Genomic DNA, 14,125 nt, shown 5'->3' on the forward strand with positions numbered 1-14,125 from the left:
GACCTCTACGTGGAGAGTTCAATGTTGGCTCTCAGAGTGTGTACTCCTCACTCCGATAATATCTTCACCGCCCTCAATAAACCAAGGCTTCATGTCTGCCCGATCGTGACACGAATGATGTGCAGCATGTTGGGTGGATGGTGTTGGGGGCCGCATGTGGCCTATGTCCCATCGTGGAGACTGCCAACACAGCAGAACACCCAAGACCCAGTGCCGAGCGGTTCAATCCTGTTTTATGAGGGCGAGGACGTCCTCTCGGCACTGGCCTATGGGAAGACCCTCTAATGGACAATTCGAAGCATCATGAAGTTGCAGTGCTGAGTTGCTCTGTCACCAGAACGCGAGATATCACTCATGGAGCGATCTGTATGTGTGTACCTTCCACCACTGCGCCCGAGACTAATAGAGGCAATGGTTGATTGATAGGCCCCATTCTCCGCCTGGCCAGTGCTTGGCCAGCCAATTGCCAGCTGCAAAATATGACCGAATTACCTCAGTATTGGAAGTCGCAGTTTGCCAACTCGAACACTCGTTTCCGAAGACTTGGTTCCTGAGTGCTACTCTTCACACTAGGATAGGACCACTTCGATCTGACAGGCACATGGAAGGATCCTCGCGCAGACTGGAAGACTGAGGAATGCTGGAGAGTCGAGACCCATTGTTGGTGCGCATCCACTGGCATGAATGGTGACCGATGTGCCAATCGGAACCGTGGACCAGTTGCCCCCCTCCGACGACTCTGGCAAGGGTCTAATAGGGGAATAGCGGACAAGCTAATGGCGTGTCGGCCCCATTCAGAAGCGTTCCATCAGATCCATGCGCTAATACAAATTCCAGTAGGGCTGAGTGGAAAAGGCCGTGAATAGCGGGGCTTTTATTGCGGCCGGGGAAAAGCCAACCTCTCCCTTTCAGAGTCGTAGCTCTGGTCATGACCCCGGCGCCTCAAGCGGGTCAGCGTGGCCTCCGGTCGCCCAAAGACCCGGTTCGGAGCGAAAAGTGCAATGCAAGGGACAAGACCGCCATGAATTGGCAACTGCATGGAGAAAATCGCTTTCAGAGCCGCACTTTTCTCCCGTCCCCGACGGCTTCCTTCATCTCAATCTTCTGGTTCGAGCTGCGGGCGTCTGTGCGGGGATTCCGATATTGGAGGTGGTTGAGTGGAAAAGAGTCATGAGCGACCGCTCTTAACTGTTCGTCGATAAGCGTTGACCGAGAGCAAGCCTCCCAATGTTCGAATCGGGGCAAGTGCCAACCACAGGAAGGAATAGCACATCCAATGTGAAAAATAAGGTTGGGAGGGTGAGCATGAACCAATGCAAGGTTATGTAGGAACAGGTTCCTCGTTCATCATTGACTCCCGAACAGCAGAGAGGAGAGGTCAAGGACTTTGGTAGCAAGTGTGGGGAAAGGGAGCGAAGAGAACCCAATGGAAGAAAGTCGAGGGAGGCTTATGAGCAGGTCAGATTGACAGCTGGGTTTGATTGCGGCCCACAGCAACTTGCAGGGGGTGAGTTCGCCTCGAATGCAAGTGGTGGTGTGCCTGATTTGCATCGTCAGTGCTCGTCTCTCAGCGAGGATTGCCTGCTAGCCAAGAACAGAAAATGGACACCCAACAACCTCCATCGACCATTGTCTCGTGGGCATACCAGACATTCTCGAGGTCTCTCTGCACAATTGTGCGTTTCATTACCTCGTCGCTCTCCTCACGTCTTCGACCGCGTTCAATAGTACCTGACGCGTTGCAAGCGTGAACTAGTCGCGCTCACCTCAAAGGGGGAGCGGGTATTACAACCCGTGCTCGGGTCTAGACGCCTGCTATCTGTTGGGGTTGGCTTGAAGTTTGGTGGAGAGAACCCCACCCCTTCTTATGTTCATCAACAATTGATCGTTGATGTCCTATCAATTTCGAGAATGCACGAGAGATGGCGGGTGGTGCTCTCCCCAAAGTACCTGTCACCATCTCACATGCTCGAGACACAACCAAGAAGGAAAGCAGGACATATGGATACCTTGATATTACCTAGTATTTCAATTGTTGAATACAGACAACGATATCGCACTCATTCTGTATGCAAGTATCGAACAGCAATGTACTCTCGTACTGGTGTTGGTATGAGAAACTTGACAGGAGTAAACACAGCATCCTTGTTTGTGTGGAGCGTTCCTGCCCCAGGCTCAGTAGAAATGTTGAGCCCTCTCCCTCTGGCAACCGTCCAACCGTCCCGGTCTTCAGCCTTTGCCGATTGCTTCTCCCCTAAACACCACCCGTGTTCTTCTCCTTTTGCATCCTATCAGAACTCTTCCGCACTTTAACTTGAAAATCATCCAGCATTGTAAGGAGGCAGGACTGGGAGAAGATCGGAGCACTTTCATCTTTCATTTTCTAACTACCAGCCACTTTTGACAACTTCGCACCTAATCTCCCCTATTTCAGATTACGAATCTCTCCGCGACAAAGCCGTCGAAGAAGAGGAGGTTCGACTACCATTATCCCCACGATACCTTTGTCTATCCGCAAGACCAACGCCCTTCCTCCCCTTCCTCTAAGTCGAAGCCGGATTCAACACCCCTTCTCCGACACCCGACATCCACAGTCTAGGACGAGGATGCGAATTGCCTCGTCAAGACCGCGGTGATAACCATTGTTAGATAAGTAAGAACCAGGAGCATTCCTCCCTCAGCACCGTAAAGCATCACGGCTACGGCAACCGCACATATAGCCAGAGAGAGTCCACTGAAGACCTGCGTCGAGCCGCTACCAAATATCAGGAGACAGACGGGAAGGAAACAGCCTAGCCCGATACCAACGGCTTTGATGACCATCGCAGTGACGTGAACCCGCCTCATATCAGTCTCGGTGAAGGTCTCTCCATCAATCAGCGTCGCCTTGCCCGGCAGCCAAAACTAAGCGCATGGTCAGTACCATTACACCCCGGTGGTATTGGTCATCCCGTCAAGAGGAGTACATACAAGCCAGGGACTTGTCCAGTCGTTGCTCAGAAGAAAGTCAATGAGCCGATACACAGGGTCTTTTGGTGCCAAAGTCCTGTACTGCTCGGGGTTCTCTATCGACGGCAATTGATGATTCGTGCCGAGGTGGATCTTTACCATGTCCTCCAAGCGCTTCAAGCCTGTCTTTGATGGAACCGGCAGGTTGCATACAGCAGCGAATTTGAGCAAGAAGACATCTACGAATGGAAGAACAAGGGTTAGGATCAATTGGGCACTAGGCGCTTCATATGGCATCCTCGCTCTCCCGACGATGTCGCTGGTAGCGAGGATGCTCTAACATGAGAAGGGAAAACACATAAGACTTACAATATTTCTCCAGCATACGACAGAGGTCTTCATTGTGCTCGTCAAACTCGCCGTCTGGAGGACTGGGCCCGTTCTTATCTCGTTCAAGTACTGCGAGGAACTGCCTTTGCGCACCTGCGGCCAGATATTTCAGGGCCCTTTGCGCTGCCGGCTGGTAAAGATGGTGGTGCCCAAGGGTGTTGTCTTGGGAGAGACGGAAGCTAAGGCCCCATAAGCCTTTATCGATTACTATCGTCCTACGATTAGCACACGCTACCCGCGGGCTGTCTCACGGCATTGGGCGTGACTTACCATCTTCGGGATACTCAAACCATGGATCTGGGGCGCGTTTGTGGGTGGAGGCGTCGTTGGTATTCGCCTCGCCCATCTCGATGTCAACGGGTTGGGCCATTGTCCGCTGGAGGTTTAGCTAACGAATTATAGAGGAGAGGCGGGCGCAGCGGTGACAACGGGGAAGCAGACGGTGTCTAGTGTCAACTGCTCTAGGCTCATTCCCCATTCTCAGCACGAGGGAGAAGCCGTCCGCATTTATACATTTTGTCGTCTCGCCCGAGAAGCTCGATGCAAGAGCACATCAACTATAGACATCACAGAAATGAGAAGAAAAAGATACTTGGAGGATTGGCGTGTCTCGTCTCCCGTCTTGGGACGGCTTCCGTGCGAGCCAAAAGCTGGCTGCAGTCAATCCATGTATCCCCATGTAATTGGCACCCAGCCGAGACAATCAGTGCTAATTATGCGGACGCCTCACCCATCCACAGCCAGCCTGCATGCGCAAAAACGCTTCCTCTTGAGGGACCCGGACCATTACGGAAGGACATTACTGACCATCGGCGTCAGGGCGGCTTTCTCTTGTAGTACGAACATTGCATTTTGACAGCGGACAAAAATTATGCGACGACAGTTCAACTTTTATTCGATCGACCACCCCGTGTTTTTTTTATTCTATATAACCAAGGAACGAAATTCAGATATTCTAGAACAGCCCAACCCGCCAATTGCCTCCAGCCAGAGAACGCCGTCTTCATTTCTTTGCGGCGCTACTGACTTGATCAATATTTGCCTGGCGCTAAGTAGAGTCGGGGCCGAGAAACATCTATGTAAAATATCGCGAAATAAAATGGACCTAGCTTGCGTGCCGATGCAATTAGCATTCATTCTGGGCAGGAATAAGTCATAGATCGTACGGCGTAAGAGACTTGCCTTCGTGAATCTAACACATAAGGAATAATAAAATAGACGGTAAAGATTGATTTCGATCCCTCAAGCCTCGAGGGGGTGCTTTCCCTCGAACGAAACAAGCTGGGACAGGAGCATACGGTGGAAAATGAGTAGAAGAGAGGAAGAAACCCGTCGCCTACTCTTTTTTGTTACTTTTCTTTTCGTTTTCATGTTCTTTTTTCGCCTCCGAGTGGTAGTTTGGCTACTGATAATGGAACTCTTTTTATCGAGCAGCGCCTGATCGAAGCACGAAGGGCCAGGAACAGGAACAAAAATCGTTTCGGATCGCGTGTTTGGCTTGTCTGGTTAGATCCGGAAACCTTTCAAGAAGCCTCGCTCGACCTAGGGGAATTCCTTGGTGCCTTCCCGCGAGGGGACTTGACAAAATGCACAGGCCGGAGCTTAGACGATGAGGGAGAGTCGGACCTTGAGGCTGGGTCTTCCGCGGGGCGACGGTCCTTGGGCTTCCGGGCACTTTGGCCTTTGAAGGGGTTTCTCAGACCGCATCCCATTGTGTTTTCTGTTGAGTTTGGTCCTTCGGTACAAGGAGATGGGTTCTTAAATGGGGAAGAAAGATCAGAAATGCAGTCGATCGCGATTGTTTTCAACTTGTAAGAATCAGAATGTCTTGAGAATCCGGAACGAAGTATAAACATGGCCAGGATGGCTTAAAATATTTATTAATATTGTGTGCTTATGAAGAATTTTTCCTAAAAAAAACACGCACTTCATGGAGAAATGTAGGGTTGCTGGACAGGACAAGGGTGTCAATGGGCCTGACTGCAGCGACAAGGGGTGAGAGTGTGTGCCCGTGATCACCAACGAGGTGCGAAACGGTGAAATTCTGGTGCGAAAGAGGTGAGAAAAAGGGGTTGATGAGGGGGGAGGAAAAATACCCGCTGTTGTTTTTTCGTTTAGTCTCCTACGAGATCCCCTCAGGAGCACGTCGGTGGATTGGGCGAGGGGCAATCCTGACAGGAACAACACGAGCTCCCAAGGAGTTCTAGTTCAACGCTGTGAAACCGTTCGGAGGTGGCTCTTCCCCTTCCGGAGCCCTCGTAGCCATACGGATCTCGCCCGCCCTGTTATCTCGAGGCTTTCAAATCCATCGTGTGGAGCCACTCGCCGAGAGAAGACCTCCTTTTGGTAAGCGCGAACCAGGCAATTCGTTCCCGGTGGTGAATATATGCTTCATCATTGGTGAACAAGACTCAACGTCTTGCAAACGGACGTCAGCCCTGGTCTATTCGTATGCAGGCCAAACCGGAATTGGCGAATTAAGAACATTGGGTGATCGTGTTGCCCATCGCGGGGTCAGTATATCCCTTTTCGCAGTTGGGTGCGGTAAGGTGCAAGGTGCGTTCTCGTAATAAAAGGCGACGCGTGTTGGGAACGACATCCTCAACGTGTTGAGCGAGCTTCGCGAACAGAGGCAACGAGATGGAGAAGACGAGTCCCCACTGTCGATGACAAGGGGGACCTCATCTGCGTTGCGCTAGAGCAGCCCTGTACCAGGACCACGTAGCATTCGATCTCCCGTTGGCGCCCACTGCTAGCGTGTGATACCCCAATTGAAGTCCCGCCCCAGTGTTGCTGTGCACTGGATCCAGCGTGGGGACCATGCATTGTGCCATAGCACTTGGCTTGACCATGACCTCCCACCCTGACTAAGCTTTGAAGCCCGTCTCTGATCCAAGTTGTCCGGCCATCGGTCTGCAGGACTGGGCGGTAACCGACGGAAGAAGCGGGGGTGGGTCCGGTGGTCCGGAAAGAGCCCAACAAGCCTAATTTGGTTCATAGAATCTCGGCGTACGACCTCAACCTGGTGTCCTTGGGACTTGGGGTGATCAGGAACACTCTTCGAAAGATTCCTAGAGCAATGCTCCGTCTCAGAGTGCAGAAAGAGGCACAATCTCCCTCGGGCCGGCATCGGCGGCGCCAATTTGCGTCGCGAAGGCCCAGATGAGCCCGCCGATGTCTCTCACGGCAGTAGTCCTCGTCGGCCCGTTTCGACCCCTCAGCCCAACGTCTCAAAGCCTCCTAGTTCCTTGAATCCGCTGGTTTCGTCGAGGTGCTAACCAGTGGTGTCTTGGGGTGGTTCGGAAGATTAAATTCAGCGAAGTTGCTGAACAAAATCGACACGTGATCCTGAGAAATTCAATCCATGAAAAGCCTTCGAAGGCTGATTGATAAATCGAATTCTCCCTTCCCCTGAGAAGGGGGTTTTGAACAGGTTCAAGTCCAAATTGAAATGCCGAAAGCCGGCAAGCGTTTCCGAAACACATGATTGAGTTAAAGCCCGAGGTAGCTGGGTTTTATAGTCAAGTTGTGTTAGGGATCCGACTTTGTAGAACACCTGGTCGATATGCAGGCCAACTCACCTTTGCCTATGAGCGCTTTGGCTGAGAGGCTGGGAGGTGCAGGCTTCGACGACGGGCTTGTGGCTTCTGCGGCCCATCACTTGAACAAGGTTTCGTACATCGCCAAACATCACAGCACTCATATAACTGGTCGCCGTCCGACGAGGCCCGGACGACGGCTCTCGACTTGCATTCAGGAGCTGCAGGGACTTGAAATGAGAGGCGGTACATGGTCGGTTATCAATAGAACGGAACAGAAAATCGGCCGAGGCTCGGGACAATTAAAATTTTATTGCTCGGTCTACGGGCGAAGGTGATCCGACAAGAGAGGAGATGAACGTGAAATAAGGCATCTCAGGCGAGGTTGATCGCGAAGCTGGGAGATGATGGTACGTCGCGCAGTCCTAAGCGCTGGTTGCCGTGAAGAAAGATATTTATAGACAGCTGGTTGGCTCATATCGGGGGGTTGATGCACGCTCGATTCTCTGGAAACTACTGGCACGTCACGTCCCGTCCCTCCATTACGCCCGGCCGTGGAAACTTTTCCACTTGGGAACTCTGAAGCTACATTGTACCTTCTTGAGTAGGAAACCCGCTCGAGATGATAAGAGTGGTGGAGATACTTCTCCCGTTTCCCTCTCAAATCGTGTTCGTCTACTCCGTACATAATACCTCTTTGTCAATGTTATGCTACTCCACGTGGGGGCTCAACTGTTCTGGTCAGGGGTTGGGGGTAGTGCTGGAGACACCGTTGATCTCTGTTCTAAAATCACGAACTGACTACTCTCGAACCAATGTGCCGAGAAGTATAATCAATATTTAGTATCTGTACGGGTGTTGACGGGCAGCGCTTACGAACTTCGCGGACGGGGCGACCGGTGGAAGAGGTAACCAGCAGGCGGCATCATCAGTGGCGGTCTGTACGAAAAAGAGCGACCGCCTGTGGGAAGCGGGGAGAGGGGAATGTCACCATTCACATCGCTCAGATTCGGTTGTTCGGGCGAATAGGATGGGACTCGAAGAGAGACACTGATCGACTCGGCAAACCACTATTCGCTAGGCTTCGTGTGGGCATTGATAGCGTCGCATTTCCGTACCCGCTGATGGAGACTTTGTTTTCTCAGACAGTCTCGCTGTCGCCGGTGATCGCTCGGCCAGCCAGGCGCGCTGTATTGAACTTGAAGCGGTGGGATGTAGTCTGGCATTCTCGTCGTCGAGCGAGGAAAATGGAAAGTTTCGAGGCTGAAGGAGTAGAAGAAATGGTTGATCAAATGCAGTTGTATGATTAAGGCCCATCACCCATCATTAGAAACTTCAGAACGCACGACAATGGGAAAGCAGACGTGCAAACTGCCCCTGAGTTCACCGCTTTCGCCAGGCTCTGGCGCATTGATTGGTGGACGCGTCGCCTGTAGGCAGCTGTCAAGATATTTCGGCCTGAGCAATTCTCAGACGTCAGCTTCCTTCCTCTTAGCCTTGAAAGATTTCCAAGGGAATCCACGAAATCTGGAAAACGGTAATAATTCTTGATAAAAAGGGGATGAAAAAAATTCATGTCTTACCGGGGGTTCGAGGGCCGGGAGCTGAGCTGCGTTTATCGATCAGTGACAGTGGGGGTTTGCGGGCTGCACTGGGAACGAACGACCCCCGCTGTCTCGCCTGGCTGCTCCGCTCTCATGGACGGACTTTTGTCCCACTCCAGGATCGTTGCGCCGACGTCCCCTTGCCAAGGGACCCCAAATCTGGGCAAGACACAGATGAATGGAATGGATGAATGGGTACCCATCCAAACCGAGTCGTCCTAGAGACAAGCAGGCGCAACTTACCCGGATCGGAGTTGGGAAAGTCCATCATACAGAGAACCCCAGATTCCTTCAAGGCTCGCAACAGATATACATACACTTTTCACGGACCGTAGCCTGCAGAAAAGCCTTGACAATGCAGCCCGCGCTTGAGTCGATCGATTGCGCTTATGAACGTTCCCCCTGAACGGTCAGCCAAAAGAAGCAACTTACCGTCTACGACCATCCGTTTTTGCGAACTATGCCAGGTGAGAGTTGAGACAAGCCCTCCCACCCGGCCCACACCCCCTTTCCGTCATGGACAACTATGGCTTGCAGTTCCCCCAGAGGGCCAGAGCCTTCTGTTCATCTGAACCAACACGGCCAACCAGGCCTATTCTAGACATGTACCACCACCCGCTCTCGTACAGTCCCTTAGATTCCTGCCTGACACGCCACGCAAGAACGGAGGAAATAGAAAGTAGAACTTCCCTTGTGAGCAGGCTAATCTCGAGAGGTTTGCGCGGTATCGCAGGTTCAGCGAGAACCACGTGAAGAACAGAAAATATGGACATCTGAGTAGTCGCTAATTTTTACTTCTCTCCCCGCTTGAACAATGATAACTTGACCGATGAAGCCCAATGAAGAGCGCAACAGACAGAGTCTATCAGAGACTATGTAGAGCGATTTGTCCATACCGAAGGTACTTCGTAGCTTGAAAAGAAAAGAAAACAAACGAAAATAAAAGGGGGTCTCTTTAGAAACAGATGTGAGCAAGGGAGCGGGATTGACCCCTACCCGAGGTGGGTACACATGAGATACAGCTAAAATACAAGCTCACGACTTGGTCACGACTCCGGGCCAGCTCCTGGCCTGGAAAAACCGGGAAGTGATAGGCCAACAACACCTCGGCATGCGTCTTCAGGGAGGCGCAAGGCTTCAAATAGTAGGATATGGATGAAAATGGAGGGTTGGCGACGGCGAGTAGGTGCAGTTTTCATTCCCATCGCATCCTCACCGCTTCGAGAGACTGAGGCGTTTGTGCAAATCCGAAGCCCAAGATGTACGAATGTATAGCACATCAGGCAGATTGGCGTTTGGGGGCGGCGATGGGTCTGGAATCCATTGTGAGAGAATGCCAACGTAGCAAAAATAAAAATAAAAGTAAAAATAAAAATAAAAAAAAAAAAGAGGGGAGAAGGGGGGAGGGGGGTAATGGATGGAGATGATCGTGTTCCGATTGTTGGCACAACGGGAAAAGATCGCAGTTTGACGGCTGACAAATTGTGAGGGCATTTGAAGTGTGATCCATGGCCTGGAGATGTTGTGAGGGCGTCCTCGTTCGTACCTTGGCATCAATGTGCTCAATTCGTAGCGTCGATCCACCAACAGCAAAGAGCACCAGGATGGAATTCCGCGCGCGTGATGGTGGCCACTGAATAACTGAATAGGTCACGATAGTGGGGAGTATCCCGTCGGCCCTTCACTGATGAGCAGCCAACACTTTAGAGGCAGATACCCTGAAATTCGGCCTTTCCTGGATACGAGTAGGATAAACTTCCGTCGATAACCCATGATCTTGGCCCGTACATATATATCCGCCCCATGTACTCGGTTCCGTCGCTCTGGGGACAATTTGCCATATCTTCATCGTCCTGGTCCGGAGAGGAGCGTGCTCTGCCACCAGGGATCTTATTCAGTTCGACGAGCTCAAGCCAGTGATGGGTTTCGTGGCGCCAGCCGAGACCTGGGAGTAAACCTATCTCGAATTCCTGTGGAGTTGAATGTGACACTGATGGGCAGACAAACGACCGGGGCTCGGCGCCATCTTACGCCTCAGATTAACTGTGAATTATGCGCCATCCGCCTCGCCAGCCCAGCAGTGCGGTACAGTGCCTGGGTGCTCAGTGGGATTCCCGTGAGCCCGCCGCTGGAATCCGGCGGAGTTTCTCCGAGCCAATTCCCGAAAAGTTCTGTTAGCCAAATTCAATTGGGCGAAGGTTGACCTTGGTGGGGTTCTTTTTGGCCGGCCTTCCGAGCGCCTCCAAGCCTTCCGGGCACCGCATGCGTCCCCTCTGCGAACGGGAACGACTCCGACGAACCGGTTCCTTCAATGTGTGCGTCAGGTACGAGGGTGCTCGGTTATCACCTGCATGGACAGCCAGCCTGCAGCGTTGTCCCAATCGTTCCTCATCCTCAACCACACTCCATGCACCATGCGCATTAGTCTTTCTCGTTCACATAACGGTTCCTCCAGGAGCTTCGAAGCTTGTGCGTGAGACTGGGAGGACTGAGGCGCTGGCGCGCTGGCGCGTTGGTAGACCGATTTTGTTTGTCATCGTCTAATTGATGATGTTGGAATGTGTGGGGTAGCCTGGCTCGGCCCAGTTGTAGGGGCCAGGCGGGAAAGGGCGGTGAGAGTGTGCGGTGTGGGTACAGCACAGCGCTGTCTTCATTTAAGCTTACCGTGCTTATACCAACTGGCAGTGAGGGAAAACTGGCGGTCTGAAGACCAGGACAGTAGGGCAAAGGACGCACAGAGAAACCCACCTGCTAACAAAATCCGTGGTGAGGAACAAGAGCCAAATATCGGGGGAATTGCAGGTACCGGGGGTGGAGGTGCCGGGGGTGCGTGCAATAGAACCGGAGAGATGAATGAGGAACAAGCAAGGATCACCAGGCACCAGAGGCCTGGGTTTCCCATGGTACTTCACGGAGTCAGAGGGGACTACAGACTTGAGGGATTAGCCCCCTTATTAATATCAACCCTGCAGTTCGCGGCTCAAATTGGAGCACGGATCCAAGGCTAGGAAAGAAGACTCTGGAACCAAAATCCACAGGCCTGCAGCTTTGCTCACTTCTTCGGGTTTGTCTCATGACGATCTGGCCTACCTTATTCCCCCACCCCCTGGGATGGACCCTCGCGGGCTAGCTTCCCCCTGCGCGACGATTACCCGCAGCAGAAGAGCAGAAGAGCAGAAGAGCAGCAGAGCAGAGACAACGGGTTATTCAATCGACGATATATTGACGTTTCAAGATCATCGACGGGACAGGTCTTTCACTGGGCGACAGAGCCTGCTGCGTCCGGAGACACTCCGAGATTGACCAATAACCCGTGGGTATACAACGAAAGTACCGCGAGGCATCAATGTTCTGTTTACTTCGCAATTCGTTTGTATTTATGTATATAGTGGGAGACCAATGTACACATCTCACGTGGAACAGCGAAAGAGCGAGGTGAACGTGTGGAGTACATACTCCTAGGTACGGCCGCCTTCTTTTGTAATTTTCGGGGAGAACGCGCCCGAGATTAGTGCTTGGGTGCTGGTGGAAATTCACTGGGTCGCCTTTTTGTCTAGTACAAGTAGGAAGTAGTGTTTTGGTTTCGGTTACCATTAGTCAAATGACCTCTCCTCGACGACTGTACGTGTGTCCGGGGACACACCGCAGCCTTCCCTACTCTGGACCGTCCATGTCTGCTCTCTTACGCAGTAGTATGCTCCATATGATCCCATTAGCACTTTAGTTACCCTTCGAAGGATCACCTCATGCTAGGTGTCCTCACAGTTGATTCTGCTTGGGCAACTCTTGTCTACATTTCCTCGAAAACGGTCTAGAGCGATGAGATACAGATTGACGAAGAGTTCTATTCATCAGGCTACTCCTCCTAGCTCGGCAACATGCCACCCCCTTTTTCGTTGAACGAACGACTGCGCCGCAACACTCGGCAAACTAAAAACAAAACTAGACGAACGGTCGGACGGACAACAACGAGTCATGAAACTTCCGCAAGCCTCCTCCCCTTTACTTACCTTCTCTTCCACATCAACAACGTCATACTCGGGAAATCTCTTCAAAGCCTAGCTTGTCCCCCCATCTCCAAGACTGCCATCGCTTCCCAACACGACTCCCGACAGCAGGCGTGTCCGTCACTCAGGAAATGGCGAACCGTCGGCTGAGGATGGCCGTTATAATGACTGCGAGATACGCGAGAACAGCCAAAAAGATGCCGGCACTGTTTCTGCCGCCATACAGCATCACCGCCACTGCGACAACGCTTATTCCCAGGGCAACGCCGCTGAATGCGGTCGTAGAGCCGGTTCCGAACACCAAAAGGCCGATAGGGAGGAAACACGCAAGCATGATTCCAATGAAAGTGATGGTGGTCACAACGATATGGCTTCTGTTCATCCCGATTCTCGAGATTCGCCAGCCATCAGCCTCGAACTCTGTCGGTTTGACCCAAAACTAGGCACAACGAAACACCAATTCCGTTAGCGGACTATTGAGGGAATGAGGCTCATGTCGCGAGGATATAAGCGGGCCGACATACCAGCAACCTTCCCAGACGGCGGCTGAGAATCCGATCCAGAAACTTTTCCACGGCGCTCTTCTTCCCAACGGTTCTGAACATCTCCGGAGACCTATTGAAAGGAAGCCCGGGGCTCTTGTCACCAGTATAGAACCAGGAGATATGCTCCAAACGTTCCATGTGCTTCTCTGGAGGTATGTCCAAACTGTGCACGGCGTGAAGGCTGAGGACCGTGTTGACTTTTGCAGTTCAAGGATTAGCATCGTTACACAACTCTCTCATCTCCTCACCACACGTTCATATCGTCAATCTGTGTGGCATTTGAAGGAAGCCGTGGGCTCTCTGACACCCTGGCGGTGGCGTATACTCACGATGATTCCGCTGCGTTGCAGACAGCTCCTCGTAGAGCTCGTCGTACTCGCCTCGGGCTGGTGCAGTCCCATCCTTTTCTCGCTGGATAACTTTGGCGACAAGAGCTTCTACTCTCCCCTCTTCATACATTCCACACATATACGACACCGGAAGGTGCACGCAATGGTTACCCAAAGTCGCATCGCTGGCTAGTGCAAGAGCCAGTCCTGGCAAGCCCGTCTGTGCTATAGCGATTAAGGACAACCTGTTAGTCGGGTAGAAAGGATCAGGCTTAACCGATCTTAACCGATGGGGTTACGAGGTGACTATGGACTTACAATCCGCGTACTCATCCCACAGCTCTCGGGCTGTGGCAGGCCTTGAGCTTTCCTCACTTGGTGTAGGAAGCTTTCCTAGTTCGATGTCGATATCCTGGGTCTCGGACATCTTCTGAGATTGTTTTTGCCTTCTTCTTCTTCTTCTTCTTCTTCTTCTTCTTCTTCCTTTTCTTCTTTTCTTCTTTTCTTCTTTTCTTCTTTTCTTCTTTTTTTCTTTTCTTCTTTTCTTATTTTTTTTTGCTCTAGAAATAATGCTAACGTCTCTTGAGAAGGATGTTTGAGGAAATTCAGGAGCAGTTAAACCCATCTCGAACCTGGGCGACGGACCCTATATTTATTCACGACACATCACCTCCTGCCGAATGCGCTTCCTCCTTCGATGAATTTGACGTTCGATTCGGCTCAAAAGTGAAGCTATTTGCGAAGCAACACTTTTGACTGTCT

General features: G+C 51.8%; 2 protein-coding genes across 2 annotated transcripts; both read right to left on the reverse strand.

Moving 5' to 3' along the window:
* Positions 1–2,595: 2,595 nt before the first annotated feature.
* SAPIO_CDS2974 (uncharacterized protein) lies at positions 2,596–3,709 on the reverse strand (the record flags this gene model as incomplete). Its single annotated transcript, XM_016785868.1, has 4 exons — positions 2,596–2,904; positions 2,971–3,188; positions 3,319–3,546; positions 3,610–3,709. 4 exons carry the CDS (start codon positions 3,707–3,709, stop codon positions 2,596–2,598), a joined length of 855 nt encoding a protein of 284 aa, XP_016644650.1.
* Positions 3,710–12,613: 8,904 nt separating this feature from the next.
* On the reverse strand, positions 12,614–13,790 carry SAPIO_CDS2975 (uncharacterized protein; the record flags this gene model as incomplete). The annotated part of the gene is made up of 4 exons (XM_016785869.1): positions 12,614–12,928; positions 13,014–13,231; positions 13,364–13,588; positions 13,682–13,790. The coding sequence occupies 4 exons, from the start codon at positions 13,788–13,790 to the stop codon at positions 12,614–12,616; spliced, it is 867 nt and encodes a 288-aa protein (XP_016644651.1).
* Positions 13,791–14,125: the final 335 nt, after the last annotated feature.

This window comes from Scedosporium apiospermum, assembly GCF_000732125.1.
Source record: "Scedosporium apiospermum strain IHEM 14462 chromosome Unknown SEQ_SAPIO_0087, whole genome shotgun sequence".
Classification (NCBI taxonomy): Eukaryota; Fungi; Ascomycota; class Sordariomycetes; order Microascales; family Microascaceae; genus Scedosporium; species Scedosporium apiospermum.